Source organism: Schistocerca nitens, chromosome 10 (genome assembly GCF_023898315.1).
Source record: "Schistocerca nitens isolate TAMUIC-IGC-003100 chromosome 10, iqSchNite1.1, whole genome shotgun sequence".
Taxonomy (NCBI): domain Eukaryota; kingdom Metazoa; phylum Arthropoda; class Insecta; order Orthoptera; family Acrididae; genus Schistocerca; species Schistocerca nitens.
The window spans coordinates 88,779,172-88,796,565 of record NC_064623.1 but is presented as its reverse complement, the minus strand read 5'-3'; the positions used below and the strand labels follow the sequence as shown (position 1 = coordinate 88,796,565).

Below are 17,394 nucleotides of genomic sequence, written 5' to 3'. Positions count from 1 at the left end.
TAAAGTACCTAGCGACTGGAAGAAAGCGCAGGTCGTTCCCATTTTCAAGAAGGGTCATAAATCAGATGCGAATAATTATAGGCCTATTTCGCTTACGTCAATCTGTTGTAGAATAATGGAACATGTTTTGTGTTCTCGTATTATGACGTTCTTAGATAATACAAATCTCCTTCATCATAACCAACATGGATTCCGCAAACAGAGATCATGTGAAACTCAGCTCGCCCTATTTGCCCAAGAAATTCACAGTGCCGTAGACACTGGCGAGCAGATTGATGCCGTATTCCTGGACTTCAGGAAGGCATTTGATACGGTTCCGCACTTACGTTTAGTGAAAAAAATACGAGCTTACGGAATATCGGACCAGGTTTGTGATTGGATTCAGGATTTCCTAGAAGAAAGAACACAACATGTCATTCTTAACGGTTCAAAATCTGCAGATGTAGAGGTAATTTCGGGAGTACCGCAAGGAAGCGTGATAGGACCTTTATTGTTTACAATATACATAAATGACTTAGTTGACAACATCGGTAGCTCCGTGAGGCTATTTGCAGATGACACGGTTGTCTACAAGAAAGTAGCAACATCAGAAGACTCGTACGTACTCCAGGAAGACCTGCAGAGGATTAATGAATGGTGCGACAGCTGGCAGCTTTCCCTAAACGTAGATAAGTGTAATATAATGCGCATACATAGGGGCAGAAATCCATTCCAGTACGATTATGCCATAGGTGGTAAATCATTGGAAGCGGTAACGACCGTAAAATACTTAGGAGTTACTATCCGGAGCGATCTGAAGTGGAATGATCACATAAAACAAATAGTGGGAAAAGCAGGCGCCAGGTTGAGATTCATAGGAAGAATTCTAAGAAAATGTGACTCATCGACGAAAGAAGTAGCTTACAAAACGCTTGTTCGTCCGATTCTTGAGTATTGCTCATCAGTATGGGACCCTTACCAGGTTGGATTAATAGAAGAGATAGACATGATCCAGCGAAAAGCAGCGCGATTCGTCATGGGGACATTTAGTCAGCGCGAGAGCGTTACGGAGATGCTGAACAAGCTCCAGTGGCGGACACTTCAAGAAAGGCGTTACGCAATACGGAGAGGTTTATTATCGAAATTACGAGAGAGCACATTCCGGGAAGAGATGGGCAACATATTACTACCGCCCACATATATCTCGCGTAATGATCACAACGAAAAGATCCGAGAAATTAGAGCAAATACGGAGACTCACAAGCAGTCGTTCTTCCCACGCACAATTCGTGAATGGAACAGGGAAGGGGGGATCAGATAGTGGTACAATAAGTACCCTCCGCCACACACCGTAAGGTGGCTCGCGGAGTATAGATGTAGATGTAGATGTAGATTCTGCCATAGGTCCATCCTGCCAATCGGAAGGCCACAGTTGGACCCCTTTCAAACTCACTCAGTTGGCAATGGGAAGGACGAGTGCATCTCCTTGGCACGACTGCCTGTCTGCTTCACACATTTGCGCCAAACTCGGCCTTCTGGTTCCGAGCATTCCCTATTAAAGGGTAGATACAGATGGCACTCTGGCAGCTAAGCCACTACGGTATCTCTTTGCGGACGACATTCAAACCAGTATCAATTCTCGAGGTAGCATATGCCATCATCAGATCAAAGTCTACATCGCTTTTCCAGGTTTTTCCTGGCACTGTATGTGCAATAAAGTGCGTGTGTTGCTGAATGTTACATTAATTTCCTCACTCATTTCCCCGGAAAATGTTACTTTACCATTAAGACCGTTTTTCTGGCACTGCTTCTCTGAACATAGAAATCAAAGATAGTTTAAAGAAATCAGTACACTCTTTAATCTTTTCTTTGCCACGGAGTGAGAAAAGTGAGAAAGCTACAACTAGCGTTTGGGCCAAGTCACTTGGTGTCCCTCGCTCGCTATTGTGGAGAGACCGTATTGGATTTCATCTTATTTTGCTGTTTCTGTGTTATTCCTTGCGTGTTATGATAATATGCCGTTTTGAGGTAGTGGGTTACTGAAGATTTATCACAAACACGTCACTCTCGGTATCCCACACAATCAGTGCACTGTGGTCAAAATGTCGTGACACATCTGCGGTAAACGATTTTAGGAGATTCTAGGATGAACACAATAATAATGCTTCGAGATGTACGTGTGGACGTGGTCCTGTGGTTTGAGATGTGCTGTTATGGAGCTGAAGGAAGCAGGTTCGTTTTCTGCTACATGCTAATATTTTCATCTTCGCATTTGTGACAAATTATGGATCTATCTACTCCTGTAACAGGCGTATGTTCTGGAATATTCGATGTTATTTACATAACAGCGCACTCTCTCAGAAAAGATTTTCTTCGATTTCGTGGCACCAATCTCATTGAAAAACGGAAGATGAAATATTCTGTGGGTGAAACGACAAGTAATAACATTTGTACGAGGGTGAGTTAAATGAAAACCTTAAATATTTTTTAAAATATTATTTATTGTGCCAAAGTGGTGCAAAGCTGTATCACTTTACAAGATAATCTCCACCAAGCTCAGTGCAAGTCCTCCAGCGCTTACAAAGTGCATAAATTCCTTTATAAAAAATCCTTTTGGTAGTCTGCGCACCACGTGGCGTACCTCTTCATCAGAACGGAACTTCTTTCCTCCCATTGCGTCTTTGAGTGGTCCAAACATATGGAAATCACTTGGGGGCAAGGTCTGGTGAGTATGGTGTACGAGGAAGACACTCAAAATGCAGTCTGTGATTGTTGCAGCTGTTGTACGGGCAGTGTGGGGCATTGCATTGTATTGTTGCAAAAGGACACCTGCTGACAGCAATCCACGTCGCTTTGATTGCAGGCTGCAGATGATTTGTGTATGATGCATGGTCCCTCTAGGCATGTAATGCTCCAAGATGACGCCTTTTTTCTCCCAAAGGAGAGTCAGCATAACCTTGCCGGCTGACGGTTCTGTTCCAAACTTCTTTGCTTTTGGTGATGAGGAATGGCGCCATTCCTTGCTCGCTCTCTTCGTTTCCGTTTGGTGGAAGTGAACCCAGTTTTCGTCCCCAGTAACGATTCTTGCAAGGAATGCACCACCTTCTAGTTAAAAGCGCCGAAATAGTTCTTCACGAGCATCGACACATCGTTCTCTGATTTCAGGAGTCAGCTGCCGTGGCACCCACCTCGCAGACACTTTGTGAAACTGGAGCACATCATGCACAATGTGGTGTGCTGACTCATGACTAACCTGTAAATATGCTGCAATTTCATTCAGTGTCACTCGGCGGTTTTCCTTCACTATGGCTTCAACTGCTGCAATGTTCTGTGGAGTCACAACTCGTTGTGCCTGACCTGGACTAAGAGCATCTTCCACTGAAGTCACACCATTTGGGAATTCCTATTCCATTCGTAGACTTGCTGCTGTGACAAACATGCATCACCGTACTGAACCTTCATTCGTCGATGATTTTCAATAGCTTTCGCACCTTCACTACGCAAAAACCGAATAACAGAATGCTGTTCTTCCCTGGTGCAAGTCGCAAGTGGGGCAGCCATCTTTATATCGATACTGTGATGGTATGTGTGCATCTGTACTATGCTGCCACCTAAAGGCCATTCTGCACGCTGTTTGTAGCACGCTTACCAACTTACAGGATAACGGCGTAAAATTTCGATTTGTTATTACAAATTTAAGGTTTTCATTTGACTCACCCTCGTATTATCGCTGTCACAAGTATTTGGCCCTTTTTTTTCAGAACACAGTACAGTCTCAGTTACCTGAACTAGAAGGAGGAAAGCCATTTTGGATGACAATTTTTTCAGCCAACCCATGAACATGTAACTTGTACTACAGTATTTTGTTTTGTAATTACACTAAGTATTTTCGAAAGTTACTGAAATACAAAAATCCCTTTGCAGGCTACGGCTGCGCTCTTTATTAAAGTTAAAATTATTTTTTAGGTTTACAGTACAATAAAATATATTGAGGTGAGAAAAATCATGGGATACCTCCTAATACCGTGACGGACCTCTTTTTGCCCTGTGTGATAGACATCCCTGGGGTTGTGAAGCAGCTGAATGGGTTGAAAATAAATAAATCGTGAGGTCCTGATGGGATTCCAATTCGGTTTTAGAGAGAGTACTCTACTGCATTGGCTCCTTACTTAGCTTGCATTTATCGCGAATCTCTTGCCCAACGTAAAGTCCCGAGCGACTGGAAAAAAGCGCAGGAGACGCCTGTATATAAGAAGGGTAGAATGACGGATCCTTAAAATTACAGACCAATATCCTTAACATCGGTTTGTTGCAGGATTCTCGAATATATTCTCAGTTCGAATATAATGAATTTCCTTGAGACAGAGAAGTTGCTGTCCATGCATCAGCACTGCTTTAGAAAGCATCGCTCCTGCGAAACGCAACTCGCCCTTTTTTCACATGATATCTTGCGAACCATGGATGAAGGGTATCAGACGGATGCCATATTCCTCGACTTCCAGAAAGCGTTTGACTCGGTGCCCCACTGCAGACTCCTAACTAAGGTACAAACATATGGGATTGGTTCCCAAGTATGTGAGTGGCTCGAAGACTTCTTAAGTAATAGAACCCAGTACGTTGTCCTCGATGGTGAGTGTTTATCGGACGTGAGGCTATCATCTGGAGTGCCCCAGGGAAGTGTGGTATGTCCGCTGTTGTTTTCTATCTACATAAATAATCTTTTGGATAGGGTGGATAGCAATGTGCGGCTGTTTGCTGATGATGCCGTGCTGTACGGGAAGGTGTCGTCGTTGAGTGATTGTAGGAGGATACAAGATGACTTTGACAAGATTTGTGATTGGTGTAAAGAATGGCAGCTAACTCTAAATATAGATAAATGTCAATTAATGCAGATGAATAGGAAAAAGTATCCTGTAATGTTTGAATACTCCATTAGTAGTGTAGCGCTTGACACAGTCACGTCGATTAAATATTTGGGCGTAACATTGCAGAGCAATATGAAGTGGGACAAGCATGTAATGGCAGTTGTGGGGAAGGGGAATAGTCGTCTTCGGTTCATTGGTAGAATTTTGGGAAGATGAGGTTCATCTGTTAAGGAGACCGCTTATAAAACTCTAATATGATCTATTCTTGAGTACTGCTCGAGCGTTTGGGATCCCTACCGGGTCGGATTGAGGGAGGACATAGAAGCAATTCAGAGGCGGGCTGCTAGATTTGTTACTGGTAGGTTTGATCATCACGCGAGTGTTACAGAAATGCTTCAGGAACTCGGGTGGGAGTCTCTAGAGGAAGGGAGGCGTTCTTTTCGTGAATCGCTACTGAGGAAATTTAGAGAACCAGCATTTGAGGCTGACTGCAGTACAATTTTACTGCCGCCAACTTACATTTCACGGAAAGACCACAAAGATAAGAGAGATTTGGGCTCGTACAGAGGCATATAGGCAGTCGGTTTTCCCTCGTTCTGATTGGGAGTGGAACAGGGAGAGAAGATGCTAGCTGTGGTACGAGGTACCCTCCGTCACGCACCGTATGGTGGATTGCGAAGTACGTATGTAGATGTAGATGTAGATGTAGTACAGTAACTCGACGTGGCATGGACTCAACAAGTCGTTGGAAGTCTCCTGCAGAAATATTAAACCAGGTTGACTCTGAAGCCATCCGTGACTGCAAACTGTTACCAGTGCAGGAATTTGGTGGCGAACTGACCTCTCTATTATTTCCTATAAATGTTCGATGGGATTCATGTATGTATGTATGTGGATGGCGGTAATATTGTGTCCGTTGCTGGAGCTGTCGCTTGTGTTCAGATGATGCATGTGAAACCTCTTTCCAATGTCATTGTGGCCATATCATTTGCTCGAATTGTATAGAATGTTCTTCAAACCAGTTGCGAACAACTGTGGTCCAGTTACACGGCGTATTGTCATCAATAAAAATTCCATCGATGTTTGTGAATATGAAGTCCCTGAAGGGTTTGCAAAAGGTGTACAAGTAACCGAACGTAACCATGTGATGGGTTCAGTCTGACCAGAGGTTCCAGCCCATTCCATGTAAACACGGCCCACACCAATACGCTGCCACCACCAGCTCCGCACAGTGCGTTGTTGAGAGCCTGGGCCTATATCTTCGTGGAGTCTCGTCCGCCTGCTTTGCTGGGTGGTAACATGTTCCCCTCCGATGCATTGGGCCTGGGTTCGATTCCCGGCTGGGTCATTTTATCCTCATCATCGGCCACAAGTCACCCAATGTGGCGTCGACTGAAATAAGAACTGCACTTGGCGGCCGAAACCGACTGGGACTTCCCAGCCAACAATATCACACGGTATTTGAAAAGACAACCACTAACGAAAGTTTCAAAATCATATATTGGTTCAGATACGTGGATGACATGATTTGTCTGGTAGATGAGCCAAGTGAAAAAATAGATGAACTCCATTTGGAAATAAACAAAGCTCATCAGAACATAAAATTCACACATGGAAAAGAAGAAGATAATCAAATAAATTTTCTTGACATTACAATAAATAAAGAAAATGGCAAACATACATTTAACATCTTTAGAAAACCAACAGCCACAGACACAATAATGCATTCCACATCCAACCACCCCCACAGCCAGAAACTTGCAGCACTAAGACACTACGTTACGTAGATAAACAGAATCCCACTCAGCAAGAGAAACTATGAACAAGAAATGAGTACAATCATACAAATAGCTACGAACAACGGGTATGAAACACATGTGGTACACAGGCTCAATCAAAAAATAAAAACACAAATATAAACAAACACAACATTTCCAGAATACAAGAGAACTCACAAGCTGAAAACTTACAAACACATTCAACAAACACCAACAATGACAACACCACACAGAAAAGAACCAGATGGTACACCATGACCGACACACAAACTAACAGACAGAGTTGCAAACATCCTAAAGAGACAGGGCTTCAAAATAGCGTATAAGCCTGGGCAAACCCTCCAATCACACCTAAGCCAGCCAGCTGCCAAGAGGGACAAATTCCAACAATCAGGAATATATAAACTTGAATGTCAAAGTTGTGATGCAGTATACATAGGCATGACATGCAGGAAATTTGAAACACGATACAAAGAACATATCAGTTGTTGGAAGTATGAAACAAACCATTCCACATTTGCAGAGCATTTAAAACACCATAACCATCATCCTACAAACATGGAACAAGAAATGAAAATAATGAGAATAAGAACCGTGACAAACATCTTATACAAACGCAAGAAAACTTCCACATCCAGAAAGCCATAGCAGAAAACAAACATGTGATAAATGAACAAACACACATCAGCACAGCCTCCCTACTACACTTAATAAAGGAAATGATAACATAAAACAAAAAAACTCTACCCCACGCCATCTGGACACACACACACACACACACACACACACACACACACACACACACACACACACACACACACAAAATATATACCACACCAGACACATTAGCAGAGCCAAAAAACAAAAACAAAAATAATACAACACACACACACACACACAAATGCATATACGAACAGGTCATAGATACTTCAATAATTACACTCGAAAGTTTGGCAATAACATTCGATCTTTGGCAAAAATATTTGACAGTCGGCAACAGAAACCAAAACACTACATTGAAACAAGCGTTCAGTTCATTGTGTTATGGAATGTGGGAAAAAACCGCAAATTGGCATTCCTAAGAAGAACAACAACACCAAAAATACAACAGGAGCGTAATATGTAAGAAATTGTCCACGCAACCTGTAAGTACAGTTCAAACCATTACTACTTAAATAGGAAATACCAACCAACAGAACTGTTTATAACCTATAGGCACAGTGACAAAAATGTAAATTAAATAGCTAACATATGTACATATTCTAGGCCACTGATGATACCTTGCAGAAAATAAAGGCGAAACGCGTATGGCACTAAAATTGTGTTTATTCAGTTGCTGTCAGACGGTCCATAAGTAAAAATTAATATACCGTAATGTCACACGGTTATTTCATTTTTCATTTCGTGGCGTCTGCGCCACACTCGAAGCCTACCGTAAGGTTTTACGAACTGAAATCGGGACTCATCTGGCTAGGCCACGGTTTTCCAGTCGTCTAGGGTCCAGCCGACACGGTCACAAGCCCAGGGAAGGCGCAGCAGGCGATGTCGTGCGCAGGCGTAGGTAGTCTGTTGCCACAGCCATTAATGCCAAATTTCGCCGCACTGTGCTAAGGGATACGTTCGTCGTACGGCCCACACCTATTTAATCTACATCTACATATACACTCCGCTAGCCACCAAGCGGTGTGTGGCGGAGGGTACAATTCGAACCAAAATCATATTTCCCGCCCTCTGTTCCACTCGCGGATCGCGCGAGGGAAAAACGACTGTCTGAACGCCTCAGTACGAGCTCTTATTTCCCTTATCTTCGAATGGTGATCATTGCGCGATTTAAACGTTGTTGTTGTTGTTGTTGTTGTGGGATTCAGTTCTGAGACTGGTTTGATGCAGCTCTCCATGCTACTCTATCCTCTGCAAGCTTCTTCATCTCCCAGTACCTACTGCAACCTACATCCTTCTGAAACTGCGTGGTGTATTCATCCCTTGGTCTCCCTCTACGATTTTTACCCTCCACGCTGCCCTCCAACACTAAATTGGTGATCCCTTGATGCCTCAGAACATGTCCTACCGATCCATCCCTTCTTCTAGTCAAGTTGTGCCACAAACTTCTCTTCTCCCCAATCCTATTCAATACGTCCTCATTAGTTATGTGATCTACCCATCTAATCTTCAGCATTCTTCTGTAGCACCACATTTCTCCTCTTGTCCAGACTATTTATCGTCCATGTTTCACTTCCATACATGGCTACACTCCATACACATACTTTCAGAAACGACTTTCTGACACTTAAATCTATACTCGATGTCAAATTTCTCTTCTTCAGAAACGGTTTCCTTGCCATTGCCAGTCTACATTTTATATCCTCTATAACTTCGACCATTATCAGTTATTTTGCTCCCCAAATAGCAAAACTCCTTTACTACTATAAGTGTCATTTCCTAATCTAGTTCCCTCAGCTTCACCCGACTTAATTCGACTACATTCCACTATCCTCGTTTTGCTTTTGTCGATGTTCATCTTATATCCTCCTTTGAAGACACTGTCCATTCCGTTCAGCTTCTCTTCCAGGTCCTTTGCTGTCTCTGACTGAATTACAATGTCATCGGCGAACCTCAAAGTTTTTATTTCTTCTCCGTGGATTTTAATACCTACTCCGAATTTTTTTTTCGTTTCCTTTACTGCTTGCTCAATATACAGATTGAATAACATCGGGGAGAGGCTACAACCCTGTCTCACTCCCTTCCCAAGCACTCTTTCCCTTTGATGTCCCTCGACTTCTATAACTGCCATCTGGTTTCTGTACAAATTGTAAACAGCCTTTCGCTCCCTGTATTTTACCCCTGCCACCTTTAGAATTTGAAAGAGTATTCCAGTCAACATTGTCAAAAAGCTTTCTCTAAGTCTACAAATGCTAGGAACGTAGGTTTGCCTTTCCTTAATCTTTCTTCTAAGATAAGTCGTAAGGTCAGTATTGCCTTACGTGTTCCAATATTTCTACGGAATCCAAACTGATCTTCCCCGAGGTCGGCTTCTACCAGTTTTTCCATTCGTTTGTAAAGAATTCGTGTTAGTATTTTGCAGCTGTGACTTATTAAACATAGTTCGGTAATTTTCATCTGTCAACATATGCTTTCTTTGGGATTGGAATTATTATATTCTTCTTGAAGTCTGAGGGTATTTGACCTGTCTCATACATCTTGCTCACCAGATGCTAGAGTTGTCAGGACTGGTACTCACCCAAGGCCATCAGTAGTTCTAATGGAATGTTGTCTACTCCCGGGGCCTTGTTTCGACTCAGGTCTTTCAGTGATCTGTCAAACTCTTCACGCAGTATCTTATCTCCCATTTCATCTTCATCTACGTCCTCTTCCATTTCCATAATATTGTCCTCAAGTACATCGCCCTTGTATAGACCATCTATATACTTCTTCCACCTTTCTGCTCTCCCTTGTTTGCTTAAAACTGGGTTTCCATCTGAGCTCTTGATATTCATACAAGTGGTTCTCTTATCTCCAAAGGTCTCTTTAATTTTCCTGTAAGTAGTATCTATCTTACCCCTAGTGAGATAAGCCTCTACATACTTACATTTGTCCTCTAGCCCTCCCTGCTTAGCCACTTTGCACTTCCTGTCGATCTGATTTTTGAGACGTTTGTATTCCTTTTTGCCTGCTTCATTTACTGCATTATACACTCCTGGAAATTGAAATAAGAACACCGTGAATTCATTGTCCCAGGAAGGGGAAACTTTATTGACACATTCCTGGGGTCAGATACATCACATGATCACACTGACAGAACCACAGGCACATAGACACAGGCAACAGAGCATGCACAATGTCGGCACTAGTACAGTGTATATCCACCTTTCGCAGCAATGCAGGCCGCTATTCTCCCATGGAGACGATCGTAGAGATGCTGGATGTAGTCCTGTGGAACGGCTTGCCAAGCCATTTCCACCTGGCGCCTCAGTTGGACCAGCGTTCGTGCTGGACGTGCAGACCGCGTGAGACGACGCTTCATCCAGTCCCAAACATGCTCAATGGGGGACAGATCCGGAGATCTTGCTGGCCAGGGTAGTTGACTTACACCTTCTAGAGCACGTTGGGTGGCACGGGATACATGCGGACGTGCATTGTCCTGTTGGAACAGCAAGTTCCCTTGCCGGTCTAGGAATGGTAGAACGATGGGTTCGATGACGGTTTGGATGTACCGTGCACTATTCAGTGTCCCCTCGACGATCACCAGTGGTGTACGGCCAGTGTAGGAGATCGCTCCCCACACCATGATGCTGGGTGTTGGCCCTGTGTGCCTCGGTCGTATGCAGTCCTGATTGTGGCGCTCACCTGCACGGCGCCAAACACGCATACGACCATCATTGGCACCAAGGCAGAAGCGACTCTCATCGCTGAAGACGACACGTCTCCATTCGTCCCTCCATTCACGCCTGTCGCGACACCACTGGAGGCGGGCTGCACGATGTTGGGGCGTGAGCGGAAGACGGCCTAACGGTGTGCGGGACCGTAGCCCAGCTTCATGGAGACGGTTGCGAATGGTCCTCGCCGATACCCCAGGAGCAACAGTGCCCCTAATTTGCTGGGAAGTGGCGGTGCGGTCCCCTACGGCACTGCGTAGGATCCTACGGTCTTGGCGTGCATCCGTGCGGCGCTGCGGTCCGGTCCCAGGTCGACGGGCACGTGCACCTTCCGCCGACCACTGGCGACAACATCGATGTACTGTGGAGACCTCACGCCCCACGTGTTGAGCAATTCGGCGGTACGTCCACCCGGCCTCCCGCATGCCCACTATACGCCCTCCCTCAAAGTCCGTCAACTGCACATACGGTTCACGTCCACGCTGTCGTGGCATGCTACCAGTGTTAAAGACTGCGATGGAGCTCCGTACGCCACGGCAAACTGGCTGACACTGACGGCGGCGGTGCACAAATGCTGCGCAGCTAGCGCCATTCGACGGCCAACACCGCGGTTCCTGGTGTGTCCGCTGTGCCGTGCGTGTGATCATTGCTTGTACAGCCCTCTCGCAGTGTCCGGAGCAAGTATGGTGGGTCTGACACACCGGTGTCAATGTGTTCTTTTTTCCATTTCCAGGAGTGTACATACATACATACATACATACATACATACATACATGTACACAGACCTGTTTATTTCTAAAATGGTTTACATCAGTTTATAGCTTGAACATTTAGCTATTTTTCGACATAATCACCATTTCTGTCGATGCATTTTTGTAGACGCTGTGGCAGTATCTGTATGCCCATGTCATACCAGCTCGCCGCCATGCTGTTCAGAAAGTTATGAACCTCTTCTTTCACCCCGTTGTCGGAGCTGAATCGCTGGGACCACAATTAACGGTGACAAGTACTATGAGACTCTGAAAAATCTCAAACGGGCAATTCAGAACTCAAGAAGAGGAATGTTGAGCAAGGGCGTACACATTCTCCGTGACAACGCTTGCCCACACATCGCTCGGCAAACCGTTGCTCTCCTGCAACAGTTTCAGTGGAACATGATCACCCACCCAACCTATAGCCCTGACTTGGCGCCCAGTGACTATCACCTGTTCCCTAAGTTAAAAGAACATTTGGCCGGAAATCGATTCAGCTCCGACGACGAGGTGCAGGACGAGGTTCATAACTTTCTGAACAGCATGGCGGCGAGCTGGTATGACATGGGCATACAAAAACTGCCACACCAACTACAAAAATGCATCGACAGAAATGGTGACTATGTCGAAAAATAGCTAAATGTTGAAGCTGTAAATTGATGTAAACCTTTGTACAAATAAACAGCCTATGTACTTATAAAAAATAGGAGACCTTACTTTTGGGATTACCCTCGTATTTTTCAGGGTGCGTCAGAACCTTGTTCGCCCATTGAGGCTGTCGGTCGTCAGTTTCAGCACGTTTTGTAAGATACAGAACAAATGGTACTTCACATTGTATCAGTCATGGCATTTGAAGTTAACTGTAACTAATGCAAATAAAAAAGTAGACAGTTGTTGTTGTTGTTGTGGTCTTCAGTCCTGAGACTGGTTTGATGCAGCTCTCCATGCTACTCTATCCTGTGCAAGCTCCTTCATCTCCCAGTACCTACTGCAACCTACATCCTTCAAGTACACAGTAATGTGATTTTATTTCTATTATCTACTTAAGGTGTCTTCTCCGACCCCAGGTTTCCTACCACAAACCGTTCAGTGGAGCATCGTCTATGTCTTTTTAAGTTTTTGCACGCTCTTTCGGAAATACCCCGCATACGGGGTGGTCCATTGATAGTGACCGGGCCAAATATATCACGAAATAAGCGTAAACGAAAAAACTACAAAGAACGAAACTTGTCTAGCTTGAAGGGGGAAACCAGATGGCGCTATGGTTGGCCCGCTAGTTGGCGCTGCTATAGGTCAAACGGATATCAAATGTGTTTATTTAAATAGGAACCCCCATTTTTATTACATATTCATGTTGTATGTAAACAAATATGAATGTTTTAGATGGACTACTTTTTTGGCTTTGTGATAGATGGCGCTGTAATAGTCATGAACATATGGCTCACAATTTTAGACGAACAGTTGGTAACAGGTAGGTTTTTTAAATTAAAATACAGAACTTAGGTTGTTCCAGTGTGATATATGTACCTTTGTGAACTTATCATTTCTGAGAACGCATGCTGTCGCAGCGTGATTACCTGTAAATACCACATTAATGCAATAAATGCTGAAAATGATGTCCATCAACCTCAATGCATTTGCCAATACGTGTAACGACAATCCTCTCAAGACGGTGTAGTTCGCCTTTCGAAATGTTCGCACATGCATTGACAATGGGCTGACGCATGTTATCAGGTGTTGTTGGTGGATCACGATAGCAAATATCCTTCAACTTTCCCCACAGAAAGAAATCCGGGGACTTCAGATGCGGCGAACGTGCGGGCCATGATATGGTGCTTCGACGACCAATCCACCTGTCAGGAAATATGCTATTCAATACTGCTTCAACCGCACGCGAGCTATGTGCCGGACATCCATCATGTTGGAAGTACATTGCCAGTCTGTCACGCAGTGATACATCTTTTAGTAACATCCGTAAGCCATTACATAGGAAATCAGCATACATTGCACCATTTAGATTACCATCGATAAAGTGGGGGCCAATTATCCTTTCTCCCATAATGCCGCACCATACATTAACCTGCCAAGGTTGCTGATGATCCACTTGTCACAGTCATCGTGGATTTTCCGTTGCCCAATAGTGCATATTATGCCGGTTTACGTTACCGCTGTTGGTGAATGACGCTTCGTCGCTAAATAGAACGCGCGCAAAAAATCTGTCATCGTCCCGTAATTTCTCTTGTGCCCAATGGCGGAACTGTACACTACGTTCGAAGTCGTCGCCATGCAATTCCTGGTGCATAGAAATATGGTACGGGTGCAATCAATATTGATGTAGCATTCTCAACACCGAAGTTTCTGAGATTCCCGATTCTCGCGCAATTTGTCTGCTACTGATGTGCGGATTAGCAGCTAAAACATCTACTTGGGCACCATCATTTGTTGCAGGTCGTGGTTGACGTTTCACATGTGACTGAGCACTTCCCGTTTCCTTAAATAACGTAACTATCCGGCGAACGGTCCGGACACTTGGATGATGTCATCCAGGATACCGAGCTGCATGCATAGCAGACACCGGTTGGGCATTTTGATCACAATAGCGATACATCAACACGATATCGACCTTTTCCGCAATTGGTAAACGGTCAATTTTAACACGGGTAATGTATGACGAAGCAAATACCGTCCGTACTGGCGTAATGGTAAGTGATACCACGTACTTATACAGCGCCATGTATCACTGTTGTGTACGTAGTTCCGCGTAGTCAGCGCGTACACAACTTTCCCACTAGAGCGCGCCCCACTAAGCACAACAGCGCAGGCGCAGCGCTCGTCGGTCTCCGCACTACGAGATGGCGCTGCCTTAGCGACGGACCAAATTCTGCTTCCGCTGATCCGCGTATTAATATGTAACGCAGCCAATGAGAGCTGCTAACGTAGAACCTTTTCTCCTCGCAGATCACACTCGCGCAGTTGTACCTGAACGCGCGAGATATTATAACGAGTGTACAGACCTCCGATCAGTCAATCTGCACTTGTGTGTACCAGTCTGCATTAGTCTTTACCAGTCTGTAGTCAAGTTTCAGTCTGCGCCTAATAAGATTATCATATTTCTGTACATAGCCATGAAGATAAATGAATAGACACTTTGTCAAGTATCAGAGGTATGTGAGAATAAGATTAACGTACCAAGACCAAGGGAACTTCAGATTGTCAATTGTAAACAGCATCCATAATCAAGTTACGTAATGTCTATGCTTTTTATTATTTTAATAAATGTGTGTGAAAATTAATCAAGTTCTGTTTAAAGTTGGTCACCGTCACTCTGCTACTCTAAGCGTGCAAGTGGCATTTCTATCGTCTGTCCTAACGGCAGAAGATAAACACGCCACGATAAGACCACGAGACATATTGCTGACACTCGCCTCCTTTGTTAGAGCGACAAGTCAGATAATATGATGGTGCGTGTACCGAAGGTCATACAGTACACACACCACAATCACAAAGCGAAAAAAAGTGGTCCAACTAAAACATTCATATTTCTTTACGTACTACACGAATATGTAATAAAAATGGGGGTTCCTATTTTTAAAAAAACGGAGTTGATATCCGTTTGACCTATGGCAGCGCCATGTAGCGAGCCAACCATAGCGCCATCTGCTTTCCCCCTTCAAGCTAGATTATTTTCGTTTATTGTAGTTTTTTGGTTTGAAGCTTATTTCGTGAGATACTTGGCCCGGTCACTGTCAATGGATCACCCTGTATAAAGTGTGACGGTTCGCCTGTGAATGAAATGGAAGGTGGCGTCGTAGACTTTCGCAGATGCGCTAGCCCTGCGAGCCGACGTACGTACCTTGAGCGGGCGTCGGCCAGAGCGAGCCGCGGCGCAGGTGGGCGGCGGGCGGCAGCGTCGGTGGCGACGCCGGCGAGTGCAGCGACTGCAGGGAGTGGTGCAGCGGCGGCGTGAGCGACGCGGTGCCCATCTTGCGCCGCTTCCGGCAGCCGGGAGACTCGTCGGCGATGCCGGCGACGGCGAACCGGTCGTGCACGGAGGAGAGCGCGCGCAGGAAGTCCGCCAGGGACGTCTCCTCCAGCACGCTGCCCATGTGCTCCGTGTGGCCGCGGGCCTGCGCCGCGCCCTGCAAACAACAGCCGGCCAACCCTTCAGCGACCTTCACCGGCGAAGGGTACCAGTCCAGACCAGACCAGCTATTCGGGACGGACTGGCTTTCTCTCGTGGGGAAGGTAGGGCAAGGTGACGAAGAGTCTAAAGGCCCCCGTAAAGCAATTTGTCAAACATAACTAACTTTGTCAAATATTTGACTGTGTACATCGCGGTTTGACGTGTTTGTCAAGCACCGATCGAGTTTGAGAGAAGGGGAAGGTAGGGTAAGGTGACGAAGAGTCTAAATGCCCCCGTAAACGATCAAGCATTGTGTCTAATTTAACTATATTTGTCAAATATTTGACTGTGTACATTGGGGTTTGACGTGTTTGTCAACCACCGATCGTGTTTCAGAGAAGGGGAACGAAGTAAGGTGATGAAGAGTCTAAAGGCCCCCGTAAACGGATCAAGCATTTTGTCAAACTTAACTTTGTCAAATATTTGACTGTGTACATTGCGGTTTGACGTGTTTGTCAAGCACCGATCGAGTTTGAGAGAAATTGTGAAATTGTGATTGACAAAAAGTTTGACAAGCCGGCGAACGCTGTTTCTGTGAACGTTTCGCCACATTTTGTAAGGTGTCAGGCAAATCCAACACCTTCCATGAAAACCCTGACATGATAGCAAATCCGGCAGTATGTCACATAGCTCCAAATAAATCCTGACATTAAATTAACCAAAGTAATACGATCAACGAGTGAGCAAATGGAATACCACAGACTAACACAAGAATGCCTAAAGGCATGTCATACCTTCCACCGTGAAACAGACGCAGTTCCGAGGGGAGAAACGAGAACAGAAGCCGAGAGCAGATTTGTGTAAGCTAGAAGGCCCTACGATAAGGGACGGACACCCACATCGCTGGCCGATCGCCAAGAGCAGCCCCAGGCCCATGTTAAAAGACAGAACCCTCCAGAAGAACAGTATAGATCTTACAATAACACCAAAAGGGCCACACCAGCTGCAAGTTTTAGCGTCTCTGTTACTTAGCAAACATTAAAAACACTGCCCCACCATGAAAAGTATGACGTCTGTCATTGGATAGTCAGAATTTTTGTAGGCGGAGCTTAAGGTTAACATTGACACCCTGACTGGTCAGTTGAAAACACAGCCAGATACCTTTTTCTTAAGCCCACTTCAGTAAATTGTAGTAAAGAGAAGTTAGAGAGTTGCTACCGAGACGGCGAAGTGAGTGGAGCTGCGCCACCCGCCGCCCCCTGACGCTTTCTAACCACCGACAAGGTAATGAACGCATGTGATGCCGCCATAAGGCTTCACTCAGAACTGCAGAAGTCTCATCTGTTACATCCTCTTTTTACGTAATATTAGTGTCGATCGTCAATTGAACCTCATGGTATTCACATTTGCCACTTTAAGTTAAAATCTGAAATGCGATGATTTTTCTGTTATATAGTTATTGAGAAGCCACATCAGCCACTGTAATTTACAGCAAGTTAAATAACTAATTAAAGATAATTGACG

General features: G+C 44.8%; 1 protein-coding gene across 1 annotated transcript in view; it reads right to left on the bottom strand.

Moving 5' to 3' along the window:
- The window catches only part of LOC126210507 (open rectifier potassium channel protein 1), a 315,501-nt gene that overhangs the window by 12,888 nt on the left and 285,219 nt on the right, over window positions 1–17,394 (bottom strand). The window contains exon 11 of the mRNA XM_049939751.1: window positions 15,601–15,886. Within this exon, the coding sequence (XP_049795708.1) occupies window positions 15,601–15,886 (286 nt within the window). The remainder of the gene's footprint in view (window positions 1–15,600; window positions 15,887–17,394) is intronic.